The sequence below is a fragment of the Lagopus muta genome, chromosome 17, assembly GCF_023343835.1.
Source record: "Lagopus muta isolate bLagMut1 chromosome 17, bLagMut1 primary, whole genome shotgun sequence".
Lineage (NCBI taxonomy): Eukaryota > Metazoa > Chordata > Aves > Galliformes > Phasianidae > Lagopus > Lagopus muta.
This window is the reverse complement of record NC_064449.1, coordinates 2828863-2843716: the sequence shown is the minus strand read 5'-3', so window position 1 is coordinate 2843716 and position 14854 is coordinate 2828863. Positions and strand designations below refer to the sequence as shown.

General features: G+C 44.2%; 1 protein-coding gene across 1 annotated transcript in view; it reads left to right on the top strand.

Annotated features, from left to right (window-relative positions):
- Positions 1-247: 247 nt before the first annotated feature.
- LOC125701530 (serine/threonine-protein kinase TAO3) overlaps positions 248-14854 on the top strand; it is a 32208-nt gene continuing 17601 nt past the window's right edge. The window contains exons 1-5 of the mRNA XM_048963670.1: positions 248-355; positions 1382-1473; positions 3726-3819; positions 5195-5276; positions 9971-10138. Of these exons, the coding sequence (XP_048819627.1) occupies positions 1383-1473; positions 3726-3819; positions 5195-5276; positions 9971-10138 (435 nt within the window). The 5' untranslated portion in view covers positions 248-355; position 1382. The remainder of the gene's footprint in view (positions 356-1381; positions 1474-3725; positions 3820-5194; positions 5277-9970; positions 10139-14854) is intronic.

Sequence of the window (14854 nt, the reverse complement as noted above, 5' to 3'; positions counted from 1 at the left end):
GCCCATCTCCTCGTCATGCATCCCATATCACACTTCTTGGGTGCAGTCAGGTTTCCATTCCAAGTCAAGTCAGATATGTGATCTCTGTCTAGCTTTCTGTAAGACCAGACTTTAGATATTTTCAGGGATGCTTTTAATGGCTGTTTGAGAACAAGCTGGTGGCCTTCGCTGTGTCTGTGGGATTTGAAAGTTGCTCTGCTGTAACCAGAAGTGTACTTTTTCTTCTTTTTTTTACTTTAAGGGACATTAAAGCTGGAAATATTCTTCTAACAGAACCAGGACAAGTAAAGCTAGCTGATTTTGGGTCTGCATCTATAGTCTCCCCTGCCAATTCCTTCGTAGGAACACCTTACTGGTGAGTAAAGCCTGGGATACTTCACTCTAAGTCTTCTCTCATGTTTCCAGCACTTCATAATCTGGAAATACAGTCTGGCACAAAAACTATGTGAATCAAACAGTATTTCTGTTTACAATTCCTGTGTCCAGGAGATGGTTCTTTCTCAGTACCTGTGAGTAGAGACTGATTGTGCAGAGCTTCGAAATGGCACCAGTTCATTTTCTGGCTGTTGTAATACCTTTGGCTTAGAAACAGTTATTGTTTGCCATAGGTAATGGAACAAAGGCAACCACACAGAGTAAAAGGGAGTTCTGTTCATCCATGCCTGCAGACTGGAAGTCAGATGGCTGTGTGGATTCTGTGTTTAAAGAGACTTGCTTAAGAGTCGCTTGAGTCGCTTCACATTGCTAACTAACATGGGGAACCAGCATAGCTTTACACCGCACTTATTTTGTGGTGGACACCCCATGCCCTGATGGGAGGTTATGTATCACCCAACCTCTGAACAAGTTTGTTTGGCAAGAAGCTTCATCTTGGAAGAACAAAAGCTGCAGGGCTGAATTCCTGCAGGCTGGGCCTGCTGCTTGTTTCCCCTCTACTTTCCTCTTTATTCTGGGCCTCTGGATTTCCCTGTTCTTTCCATAGCTGCACTCAAGGCTGCCTCTGCCTGCAGGAAAATTCTCCTGACATGCCAATGGAAAACCTGCCATCTCTGGGGAGGGTACAAGTGATGGCTTTAGGACTTCTCCAGCCCCTGCAGTCTGCCTGCAGGTACAGGGCCTTTGAGGCTGGTTCCCCGTGTGCTAACAGTGAGGTGATCAGGTTGACCTCTTACTTTCTTTTCTTAAACTGTCTTTTGGAAGAGTGGCTCATGCAGGCAAGCACTGTTTCGTTTCAGTGTGGTTTTACTGAGCTCCCTGCTGACTCTTCAAGTTCTGATTCGCTGTGGAGCTGAAGCTGATGGAGCCATCTCATTTTTAAGCTGTGTGCTGGGAGTCACTTTTTGTATCTTCTGACCTGTGTGTTTTGCACTGTGGTTGGTAGGATGGCACCAGAGGTGATCCTTGCTATGGATGAAGGACAGTACGATGGAAAGGTGGATGTCTGGTCTCTTGGGATCACATGTATTGAGTTAGGTGAGTAGATACTTTGCAACAGAAATGAATCATCACTGCATTTAATATTTAATAATATTTAATAATCACTAGAGGGCTGTTGAGTTTTGTTTTAGATAAATTTTGTTTTGTTCTGGACAGTGCATTGTTGGCACTGTAGGGCTGCATGCACCAAAGGTACCAGATAATGCATTTTGACTTGTTTGGATAAGAAATTCAAGGAAGATGGAGACTACATTTTATGGGGCTGTTTTGTGAATATTGAGCCCCTTTCCAGGCTCTGCTAAACTATCTTTCAGTTTCCAAACCAGTGCTTATTCTAAGGGTACTTAAGCCAGGCTTCAGTCGATGACAACCAGGATGTTGTACTTATGGAGGCTGAGCTCCATATAATGACAAATATTTTGTTCCATGGAACCTTTGTAGAACTAAACTCTTCCTGTGCCCATGTGTTGTTCATTTTGATGCTTCAATCTGGCACAAGTGTGTTCTGAGCATACCATCAAAGACATGGCCAGTTTAGGGACTGTAGGTGTTTGCCAAGCACGGATCACAACTCATTTCCCTGAGCTCACTCTGTGTATTAGGAAGAGCCTCACACTGAAAATAACAACTGTGTTCATGAGTAATACCAGACTCGTGAACTCCAGATGTTGCTAAGAACAGTGGAAGTCATGTTCTGTGTTCAAATCGCTGCACCTCAGGCAGTTTTTATATAGGAATTCTAAATACTTCAATTTATAGACTGATTAAATGTTGATGTGGGAAGATGCACAATGGCCATAAGCCAGTCATTTGAGCAGGGAGGGTTAGTGCACCTCACGAGAAATGTGTGGTCAAACATGAACACAAGTGAAAAAATACTTCATGGGTTGGAATGAGAGAGAAGCAAACTTCCAGTATTTCTGCTGAAGTTTTAGAAACGTCTCCTCCTACTTTATATCATCTTTCCCTGCTGTTCTGCTGTGGAACAAAGTGCTGCTATTTTTATTTTTGCTCCCAGAGAAGAGGGAACTATGGCTTGTAGTTTGCTTTGGTTTGTTTGTTTTTTACTAACCGGGTTTTGGGAAGACTGGAGCAACTATTATGCCAAGGGAATCAGTGTCCTAAGAAGTTTGTGTTAATGAGGCCTGCATTTAGCTTTCAACTCTTCCTATTATTTCCCCAATGTGGAAAAAAATAAATGAATCTTCAGTCTCACTTACAAGTTTGTGACATGAATCAAAGTGGACAGGTTCTGTGCATGGGAAGAAAAGGGTTTGCACTGCAGGGGGCAGAAGATGCACGTGGGTACTGCCTGAAGGAAAGGTAGATGGGATAGCAGATAACAGAGCAGATCAGTGCACTTCAAGTTTGGATATGGACCTTGCATGTGCTTCTCAAGGAGGAGATCTCAGTGGCTGAATAGATCCCATGCTCCCTATGCAGGCATCCAGTCTTAATAGTAGAATTTGTGTGCAGCTTTTCAGTCAAGAACTGTTAAACTGAGAGCTGTGCATGATTCCATATCTGAGCGTGGAGTTGGTCTGAAGGGCAGAGATCTCCTGATGAGCACCAGTTGGCCTTCTGTGAATACTGATGTCTTAATTCCTTCTATAGCTACAAGTAGTGCTCAAAGACAAGCAAATGCAGTGCTTTGTGTGCATGCTGCATGACAAGTGATTGCTCCCATCTGACCTGGGATGAACTGTCAAAATGCTGGCATTGCTGGTTTGGCACAGCTCACACAGCAGGGCAGGTGGGCTCTTCCCAATTTCGGGGTGAAGTCTGCTGTGTTGTTGGGAGCTGTTGGTCTGTGTCCTGCTGGGCTGGGAAGAAGTTGGGTGAGGAGGAGCTAAGGGCACATCTGGCAGTGAACGTGGCAGATTGTCTGGCTTCCATGGAGGGCAGCCAATGACAAAGGAAAGGGGCAGCCGCTCATTTCCTGAAGCATAGGTGGCGTGCTGTACAACTGAGCCCTGTTTTGGGCAGCTCCTGCTGATTTTGCCATAGCAGATCAGGTGTGGAATGCTGCAGTTAACGTAAAAAGTACTGGAAGCTCTTCCTTGTGATTTGCATCCTGTTCTTTGGATTTCATTATCCCATCTACAAGTGAGTAACAGCTTTCCTCGAGTGGTTGTCCTGGGCTAACCTAGAAGATTAAAATAATTGGCCTAGATGTGATGACAGGAGTAATGAGCTATTGATTTAGCAGCAATACTCTGCTCATACTTCCATATCTTTCTCCTTTTCTCTCCAGACTGCCTTATCACACTTTTCTCTTCTCTTTCTAGCTGAAAGGAAGCCTCCGCTTTTCAACATGAATGCAATGAGTGCCTTATATCACATAGCCCAGAACGATTCCCCTACGTTACAGTCAAACGAATGGTAAGAGAGCAATTACCAGGTGGTTTTTTTGGCTCAAGTCTGACAAGAAAAGCATTTGTTGCAGTGGAGTGGTTTGACTGTGTTCCTGAATAACGCTCCTGTGTAGGCAGGCTCAGTTTTGACCTTCTGTCACTTTGGCTGTGCTACAATCTAAACGTGTGGAGGTGTTAATTATGGGGCTGTAGATGCAGCAGGAATTAAAATATTCTTGGATGCACAAAGCCAGCCTTAGCTCAGCATTAGCAACGTTTCCAGCTGCAAAAAAGCTCTGACAGGAGAACTGTTAGCATTGTAGTGCAGCAGAAATGTGGAGGAAGGAAGGGGAGATGCTGCTGAGGTAATTAGGTACCTTTTTTTTCGGTGAGCAATGTCGAAAGTCCACAGAGCTCTGTGCCCAGTAACTGCTCCCCATGCTACAGGCCTGTGTTCCAGAATCTAAGCTGTAATACAACAGCGTTTTGTTAATGGTCTGAGAGTGAAGGCGTTATTCCATGTCTTGCTCTGTTTACTCATGAGTGGAATGTAGCCATGAATGATGCTTGGCAGGCTCTGCAGATGGCTGGGAACAATAGCTCCTGGGGAGGTGTGAAATTCCCCGTTACTCTGAGCCATTTAAGTAGCCTAATTATTTCATTGCTGATCGTTTTATCAGAACCACTCCTCATCAGTTTCCTTACCTCATCATCTCTCTTTTGGCCATTTTTCAAGATTCAGCAAAATTGGTCTCCCATCTCCACACCAATACTTGGATCCTTCCGTGTGAATTTGCAATGCAGAATAGAAACAACTTGTGAATACAGTGCAAGCATCAGTACTCTTGATTGCAGACTGTTTATGTCACCTGTTTGCTCTCCGTGCCTTAGAGGACAAGGAGCAGGCAAGGTGCCTTTTCTGCTGCTTTTGGGTTCAGTAGGCACCTAGAAGGTTAGTTTTGCTCTTGCAGGCTGTCATACAAGCTCCCAGCCTGAAGTTTGGCTGAGCTAAGCATGCAGCAAGATGCTTTCCTGAGTCAGTGCTGCAAGTGGTGGGAAGCATCTACAAGTTGGGTCGTTCCATCAGCAAGCTTAAAGAGTGCATTTCTAGAGATGCTGCTGATTTCAGCGTCACCTGATTTGAAGCAGTTGAAGTAATGCTGAGAACACAGGCTGGTACACAGAGCTCTTACAGGTTTTCATCTTGTGGTTGGGGTTAATGGTTTGTCCACAGCTTGTACCCACAGTATTTGATTGCTGAAAGAACTGGTGGGATCAACTAGATTTTGGAGAGGTGCAGTGTTAATGTTTGTGCCCTAGAGCTTGAGAACAAAGCAGTCAGGCTGTGTCTATTTCAGATCTTAAGCATGTTTTTCATGTTGAACTTTTATTTTCATTTACAGGTCAGACTCCTTTAGGGGATTTGTTGATTACTGCTTACAGAAAATACCTCAGGAAAGGCCATCATCAGCAGATCTACTACGGGTAAATTTTCAACTCTCTTTCAGAAATCTGGGGGGAAAAAAATGGTTTGTTTAACCCCAAGCCAATTCTAATGATGGTGCATAGTGATGGTGATATTTACCCTTTCCAAAACACTGTCGCTTTTGCTCTTGTCTGTATTGGAAGTGTTTTGGGTTTCATTTAAATTACCTTTGAAATGCTAAAGGATACATGTGCTTACTGGCCTGCTTGCCATGGGTTGAATCTGGGATTCTCTGTATACCTGCTGGAATAAGACTGCATTTACACATTGGTTGGACCTGCTGTGTTCACTTGCTGTGAAGTGAAAGATTTGCAGAAGCCCTGTGCTTGGTGGTGGCACGAGGCTGAGTTTCTGCCTGTCCCTAAAGGTTGGGAATTCTTTGCCTTTTCTATGCATTCACCTTCCTAAAATCTCCCATCAAACTCTTACTAAGAGAAGCGTTATTTTTCTGGGTGCAGTCTCAGTGAGGTTTAAGGCACTCTGTGGAATCAACAAGAAAACCTGAAAAGCCATTCATTTTAATTGCCACTCAAAGCCCAGACTTCACCATCCTCTGTGAGCTGCGTGGGCAAATCTTGGAAATACTTTGAGAATTATATTCCATGAGATCAGAGGATTAGGACCTCAATAAAGTTTGCAGACAGTGGCTGCTTATTTAAACAAATGTGAGTGTTAAAAGAGATGGGGTGACCAAAGCACGACTGATGCATGGGGTGCCCTGAATGGCACGTCTGGTCCTTGGCCAGTGTGATGCAGGAAGATTATCTCAACCTTTTCTCCTCATGTAATGGCAATTTCAGCATGATTAGTTCTTTATCTGTCCATACCTTTCTGATCTATTTGCAGCTATCCTGCCCAGTGGCAGCTCAGCTCTTTCTTTTTGTTCTGATCATGTAAATCATTCCTTTGGGCTTTTCTGATCTTATCTGGGGGTTGGTTTTGTCCAGACTGGGCAGGCATTTCTGGCACTAATGTGTCTGATGGCATGCTGCCCCAGGTGTGGTTGCATAGGAGAGGTTGGCCAGGCTGTGCTGTGCTGCACCAGGGTGCCTTGGGCTGCGTTGGCTGCTGCCTTGTTCAGCAATCTCAGCACATTGACTGGTCGGTGCCACCTGTCCATCTCTCATATTATTACTTAACAAACACATTCTGCATCTTTTTCTATTGTGGATTTCCAACCGTTACACTTTTCAACTTCTCTGTGCAGTGTTAAAAGTTAGGGTGAAAACAGCACTCACAGGTTAGGCCTAAGTTGACTTCCCTCCTCTTGTAAACAACCAAAAGTCACTTACATCCCTTCCATACTGAACCCAAGCAGTTGGAAGTTTTGTTTTGGGAAGTGCCTTGTGCAGGCTTGTCATTGCTGTGAGCATATGGAGCAGGACCTGTGCTGGGATTGACGTGTCCTCAACTTGCCAGGGTCCTGGCAGGGAACCACGCACCCATCACTGTTTCTGGAGCCATCAGCTTTCATTTCTCCCCAAACCATTTATTATTCCATAGGCAGAGCCTTTGGAATATTTAAGAGCAACCTTCCTTTCAGTGGTAGGGATGTGTGCAGTCCTGTCCAGCCCCTTCTCCATCAAGCTGCTGCTTTTTCTTTTAAGTGTTTCCTTTCTTTAACATTGATGAGTGGCCCTGCTATTCCTCTGGTTGCCGTGCGTAGCTGCTGGTGAGAACTGCATGGCATGCTGCTGTTCCACACCAGGTAAACAGGACTCAGTTTTTCCTTAAATATTTGAGCAGAGGAATTGTTAGCTCCTTAGGGTGTTTTGCTTAATTTCCACAGTAGGTTAGATTGCTGCTCTGTGTCTACCTGACAGCCTTTTCATGCTGATTTTTGTTCTAAGGCTACCATTCAGCCTTTGTTTTATGGCTTCTCTTGTTGCTTTTTCGGCTCAGTAAAATGCATTCTCATGGATATTTCTGAATCTTTTGGTTCTCAAAGTGAGAAATGGAAATCATGCAGTCGTTGCTGAATAGCTGGCTTTGCACTCGCTTCAGTCTTTGCTTTAAGCCTGGACCATATAGAATATTTAACCCTCACGCCTTCACTTTCCAGGTACAGGCTGACAGACGAGCTTGTTTTCGTTCTCTTCAGCACCCAGTGTGTTTCCCTGTCATCTGTTTGTGCCGTGCCACTTACCCAGCGTTTTGTTCTCTGGTTCTGCTTGCAGCACCCCGACAATCCCTTGACCAGCTAATAGGTTTATGTTGTGGGTTTCAGAGTGATTCATTCATGTGGATTGGCAGTCTTTCTGCTCTCTAGGAATAGCACAAGTTCATTGAAGGATATGATTTCACGAGTGCCGTACATTGGAGTCTGTGCAAACAATTGGAGCTGAGGTGGCATTCTTAAATTATGTATATTCCATCATTTTTCTTGGATTTTACACTTTCAGAGCAGTCCCCCAGATGTTCCCTCCCGCTGGAAGCATCTCCTCCCTAAAGCCTGTCAGATTATACATTCATCTGCTGCTTTTTGGGGGAGGGTTTTCTGCTGGCATACAGTAAACAGGAATAGAGCAAAATCTTTGCAGCCACGTTTTCCTAAAGGGATCTGAACGGTAAGAGGTGCTCAAGAATGCATTCTGTTTTACCGCCCTGGGCGAGAAAAGGGAGAATAAAACCCATCTGGCCAATATTTTCCCTTTCAAAATTAGAAGCAGTGATCTAACCTGTTGTTAACACTCGTGTTACTTTGCTCAGCATGCACGGCGTTCCCACCGTGGTTCTGGTGGTTACTCCTCCAGCCAACTTGCTGCTCACCTTTGCATTAACCTCTTCCTCTTCTGCAGTCTGTTGGGTTTTCTCCTTGCAGTTTGAAGGAAGTGACCAAATGACATTCTTTCAGCCATCATTTCTTCCCAGGCTGTACAGCACCTTGCAGAGCAGCAACTGCATCTTGTACATCTAATTTAGACAGCTCTTTCATGCGGCTGAGCATTTAGGGTCGTGTCCTCCTTATGCAGGTCTACTGGCTGGTTGGTTTTGTTCCTCTGCATCTGCCATAGAGTTTCTACGGGGACCCATTCTTAATGTTTGTGTAGCTGTGAAGAACATAGCTTCCCATTCAGTATTTGCAGCGTTAAAGAACAAGTACACAGCGGATAGATAGGAAGAACTTGAGTTTGGGACTGTTGTCCCGTGTGCATTACTGCTTTCTAATGCAGTGAGATACAAATGGTTACTTTTTTCTGGTCATAAATAAGCTGCAGATTGTCACTTTTTACAGAGAAATGAGTGGTGTGGATCTGCACAGAGAGGCAGAAATGAATCGTTTTCTTCTGTTTGAAATAGTGCATGGAATTTTTAGTTATAAGGAGTTGGTACTGAAGGGACTGGCATTCTCCATTAACAAAACTCAGATGCCTCCAGTTTGAATTCAATTAAAAACAAGACATAAGCCTGTGGCATGTTTCTTTCTTTGCTTATGTACAAATCATTAAAAGAAGACCTTCACACCCTTTCGACTTCTTTGTGTTCAAGACTTTTGCCTTAAGGAGGGCCGGGTTTTGCATGCCTGTAGCTGAGCTCCAGTTGGGTGTACTGGTCCTGGAGTCTGAGGGATGGCAGCGGCTGAGGCAGGGATGCACCTCCTGGTTGGCCAGCTGTGGCTTAGGAGCTGGGGCTGGGCAGCCAGGTGTGACACTGCTGGGTGCTGCTTGGCGGGTGGAAGCCAGCTGCTGAGCTCACTAACAAAAATCCACTGTGGCACGTGCTGTGCAGGGCAGAAAACTTCTCTCCTATTCCCCCCTTGTTCATATTTCTACAAGTGATGTGAGTACTTCAGAGCTGTCTCCTGTGGCGTGCATTAAGCAGCACAACCAGTGGTGGTGATCCCGTGTAGATTGTTGGCTGTCTGCCTTATTCAGAGGTTGGATCAGAAAGGCTTTCATGCCCCACTGCCAGCTGTACAGTGCAGGAGAACATGGCTGATAAGTCAGAGATGAGCCTTTAATCATGTACTTAAAATCCATTAAACAATTTATTAAGTCTGCACTTAAAACCTGTGCTTCTTGTGCGTCCTTTGCAGGAGTTGGCAAAAAAAGCTTTGACAATAAATAAACCTTGCACTCATCTTCCTGGTTTGATTTGAATTGGAATAGATCAGCTTCAGGGTAACTCTTGGCAGGTAATCTTGTGTAATCAGGATTGCTTCCTCTTTGTCCTGTATTCGTTTTGTTCATTCTGAAGACCTGTGCCTTTGCAAGGTTTGAAGTGGCACTGTGTTCACATTGAAGTGAAGGGGATCAAGAAGGAAAGAAGCAGCTCTATTAGCTGAGAGCCCAGGAAATCTGACCCTGGTTCCAAAAGTGAGTCCGAAGGGTCTCAGGCCTCCCCATCCACCAACCTGCATTTCCTGCCATTGATGCATATGTGCACATGAGTTTCCAGTAGCAAAGTGATTTTTGCCTCATTTCTCTGTACTTGATCATGTTCTGAAAGCAATTCCTCCGACTTGGTAACAAAGCATTTTGCAGCCTACACTTTGAGCCTCGTGGCGGGTAGAGCAATCCCCTGGGTTGTGTGCTGTAGTGCAATCCGTGCTGAGTGTGTCCAGAGCCTTTTGTGACAGGTATCACTAATTCCTGAACGTGAGCTGCTGTTTCAGGTGACCCAAAGCAGTCTCTGTAGATCGAACAGCCCGGTGTCACGTCTGATATCAGATGTTTTGTTTTCTTGAATTCAGCACGATTTCGTTCGCCGAGATCGACCACCAAGAGTCCTCATAGACCTCATCCAAAGGACAAAAGATGCAGTACGAGAACTGGATAACCTTCAGTACAGGAAAATGAAGAAAATCCTTTTCCAAGAGACGCGGAACGGCCCTCTGACTGAGTCTCAAGAGGAGGAGGAGGTACTTTGGTTTCATTACCCTGTTTGCACTGTTCTCATAGATTTCGGGGCAAGTGAGATGTGTTCCTGTCTTCAAGGGGCAGAACGAGAGCATCCACAGCATGGATGTGATCCACCTAGTTGGAATACCAGCTGAATACCAACTGAATCAGCAGGGCTAGGATAGGACGATGAGCATTGCCAGCCATTGCTCTGCCTTAGATGTGCACTCACTGGCAAAACAACTTTGGCTTTTTTAGACTGTTGCCTTTCTTCTGAAAACTTTGGGAAAGAAACTCATTTGGAGGGAGATCCTCTGTGATAAAAAAATAACCCACAGGCTGTGCAACGGAGAGCCTGGTGATGGCCTGAGCTTTTCATTCTCACAGCAAAATCAAGACTGCCTGATTAATGTTAATTTTTATTTTCAATTACCGTGGGCTCATTACTTTACAGTAAATTTATCATGAGCTGAAAAGCAAATCGCCAAATTAGTGAGACTTATTTTTTTTTAATTCTTTAATATTAAAGAAAGATTAGAGATAAAATTCAGCTGCAGTTGAAATCTTGTAATAAACCACCCACTTCATCAGTGTGTGATAATTGACAGTAACTGTGGCTTAGAGAGGGAAACCAGTCATTTTTCAATTGATGAGATTAGGTGGAAATTAATGTCATTTGGTGTAGGCACTTGGCTAAATAAATCCGTGCCTGGTTCTCAAGCACAAAAGTCATAAGGAAATTGTTATATATTCCTTTTTCTTGCATTGTAGCAAGATCACGTGCAGTGAGATGCCAAAGTCTAACACATATTTGGGGACTTGGCTTTGAGGCTTGCATATGTCAAATACTCTTTTAAAACTAGTCTGATGCTTTGGTTTAAGCAGTGGGCAAGCCTGGGTGTCAAGTAGGAGAGTATAGAGGAAGAAGAGACTGATGCTCATATTGTCCTTCACTCTGGGGAAGGGGCAGCAGCAGATCCAAGCTCCACAGCTGAGGTGTGCTAGCACTGATTGAGATGCATCTTCCTCTGTTCTTCCTGTTCCCGTTCCTAAGGATAGGAAAGTGTGTCTCCAGGACCTAACACTTCTGATGAAGCTCACATCTGCATGTGCACAGCATGCTCTGCACTGTTTTTACCACTGAGCTTGCATACCACCAAAGGAGGTCATGTTGCACGCACAGCAAGAGCAACGACTGAAGTAAAACACAGCACTTGCTTCAGTTTCTAAACTAGTTAACAGAAGCTGAGAATGCCACAAGTTGCTTCCTCTTTCTGCCCTAGAGTTTCTCAGTGCAAAGCATATTGCAAATCCCCTTTGTAACACTCCCAATAATACTAATGCTTTCCTCAGACCTTTGCAAGGAAGTTGAGATTACCTGGAAAGTATTCAAGTCAGGAAGTCAGTGCTGAGGTTGCATATGCAAACTCATCTCTGCCCTTCTGTGTTTATTATGTTTAGTATTATTTATTAGTATTAGTACTATATGTGTTTATTAGTGAGACACATTCCCATGTTAGATGTTATTTCTGTGGCAACTTGGTGTGAACATCCTGGAAATGTTTTCGTTTTCCCGTGTATTTTGGCTGCTGCTTTTATACAGGCTCTGAATGAACTGCTAATTGCTTAAAAATAACCACACAATCAAATACAAATCTGCCAAACTTCTTTCTTGCAGTTTCCAATGAAATTCCATTCCAAAATGAGTTCGCTGTCAATTGATTTGAAGCGTGATTCTCCCCAAGCTCACTTTGGAGGCGAGAGGCAGCAGGGTGCAGTGCAGCCACTCGTGTGGGTGAATCAGAGCTGTCTGAGAGCAGGAGCTGGAGGCTCTTCAGAGCTCCCAGTCCTCACTGTGAGCTCCTTGCAAGCATCTTCAGTCTCGTTAGTTTATTACAACAGACTCTATAATTGTCTGAGTCAGTCCAGATTAAGCTCATGTTCTGGGATTACTGAGCTCATACAAAACCAAGAGAAGAAGATGCTACCTTCTGATGTTCCAGTGTAGAAGGAAAAACATGTCCTGTGTGAGGAATAATTATTTAAGTATGCTTAAGCAGATTACAATAGCTTTAATCACTATAATAATGCAGATTCTTCCGAGTCAGGCGTTTAAAGGTGAATGAAGATTACATAAGAATTTATCTTGGCTGAAAACACAGGATAGGAGGCTTTATTAGCTGGAAGGAATAGAATTGCTGACTGTTAGGGACACAGAGGTTAAAACCACCAACCTATGAAGCACCATGAGCTAGTTACCTCATCATAACAGGTGGATTCGTCATCCTGCATCTCTTCTGACTCACCAGATGTGATGTAGCATACCCAAACTCAGAATGTTGTTTCAATACAAACTTAAAAGTTTGTTCCTTCCTCAGCTGCAGGACTCCTTTCACCATTAATCCACTATTCCTGGGTGTGTTCCATTCAAAGCAGAGCCGTGCTCAGACCTGCTGAGACGTGGAAAAAGCTGGCCTGGCCCCTGATGTGTGAGGATTGCAAGGGAAGAAGCAAAAGCTGACTGCCCTTTGTGCATTATTTCATAACCCATGCAGTTCTGAGAAGGGGAGCTGCCAAAATACTGTGCAAAAAGTCTTTAACTCAGCAGAGTTGCCTTTAAAACCAACCTTGGGCGCTGCAGTCACCTGTTGGGCAGGTGATCATCTGCAGTGTTTGTAACCGATGCCCCTTGTTTTGTAGGACAGTGAGCATGGATCAAACCTGAGTAGGAAGATGGACAGTCTGGGCAGCAACCATTCCATCCCAAGCATGTCTGTGAGCACGGGCAGTCAGAGCAGCAGTGTGAGCAGCATGCAGGAGGTCCTGGATGAGAGCAGCCCTGAACTGGTCATGATGCATAGTGACGAGAGCACAATTAATTCCACTTCCTCCGTTGTTCAGAAGAAGGTATGTCCTCTAGTGCTCTCCATAGCTTCCTGCCGTCCCTGCTATCGCTCACATTGGCTCTCCTGCATAGGGCCCCATGAGCAGTGTGCTGTGGTCTTGTGCTGAGCCATCTGCTGAGAGCAGGAGCTGGTGCTGGGCTTGCCAGAGTCAAGTTCTGTGTTTGTTCTGTAACGGCTGAGCTGTACGTAGAGGAGCTGCAAATAAAGATACTGCTAACGAAGGGTAGTGCTGTCAGTGGCTAGGCAGGGCTCCTGCAGACTTACTGCATGCCTCCTCACCCAGCCCTGCATGTGCACCCCTTCATCTCTGCTTTGTGACATCAGTCCTCGTCTCCTTGTGTATGACTGTACTGTGTTATATGGGATGGTGACAAGTGGTCACAGCAGCTGAGCTAACCGTTTACCAGTCACAGTGTATGATTAAAATCTGCTTGCACTTGGATTTCCCTCATGAGAAGTGGAAGTGTGCAGAACATTGGACCCTTCCCACGAGGTATGTTATGAGTCAAATTCCACTCTATGCTTTTCTGCTCTTTTGCTGCATGTTGTGATCCGTTGCCTTTTTGTTTTCTTAGTGCTAGATAGCAGACTGAAGTTGTCCTGCCCTATCTAACTCAGCATCTAATCTGATATTGGCCAAACTGAAATTATTTTGGCCACAGTAGTGTTGTTTACTAGTGGGCAGTCAGATGTAGGTTTTGTGTGATGTCTTTTTCAAAGAGTTTTCAATGCATTTATGTGCTTTTTGCCAACAGAGCTGAAGCATTACAGCAGCACTGAGAGCATGAATTTCTCCTTTGTAGCGTTACGACAAAGCCTACTTTTAACTAAGTGTTTTGTAGGCAAGTTCCTTCCTCCTGAAATGCAATATTTGTGTGATTGAACATGGAAGCGTTTGTAAAAGGAAGCTCTCAAGTCATTTTGTCTCCAACAAAAGGTTGCCTTATACATTTAGGTATACTGGAAGATAAGTTGGGTTTGTTTCAGGGGGTTACATTTGCAATGGCACCTTTAGGTATGAAGATAGGTATGAAATGCCACTCCAGGGAGCCTTCATGAGTGAAGAGTGGCCTAACTAATTTTCTGTTCTGGGGGATTCTAGTTAAAGCTTTTCTTCATTTTCTGTACATTTCAGGAATGTGTATTTTGATTTCACGTTGCCAAGTGGTTGTATTTATGTATGTGTTAAAACAGAGAGATTTGAGAGATTGATTTGCACAATAATAGGTTGTAATATTACTGATGGATTGGTGTCATTGCAGCTGATGAAAACAAAGTGTGAACCACTTCCATCAGATCTAAATTGCTTGTGTTAAAGGAGCAGAGTGCTGTTGGCTTTAATATGGTTATTTCATTTTGTACTGAAAGGGAGGGAGCATCCTCAGTCCCATGGTTGCACACTGTACATAGGACTTGCACTGTGAACAAACACAATTTCAACACCAGCTGGGTGTTTTGTTGCATGGTATGGAAAAACAGGATTGCTTACATACCTTTCAGGGAAGGGGTATGAAAGAACTCACCTGTGGGTCACCTCCAGCTTATGTTTTAGGGAAACTTCAGAAGCACAGACATCAGAGCTTTGCTGATGGCCCTTATGAAGCAGTTAACAACGGGCACCTTGCACAGGTGCAGATGTCAACACAGTTGGCAGATGTTGCCTTCTGCTGTACACGTGCATGAAGTGCATTTGGAATATGTGTGGCAGGACGTTACCACGCTGAAAATACAGTTTTAATTGAATATTTGTCTTCTTTAGATTACCTTACCTTGAGGAATGCAACTTTAAATGAAAAACTGCTTTGTCTGTGCATTATGTATATAGTAATA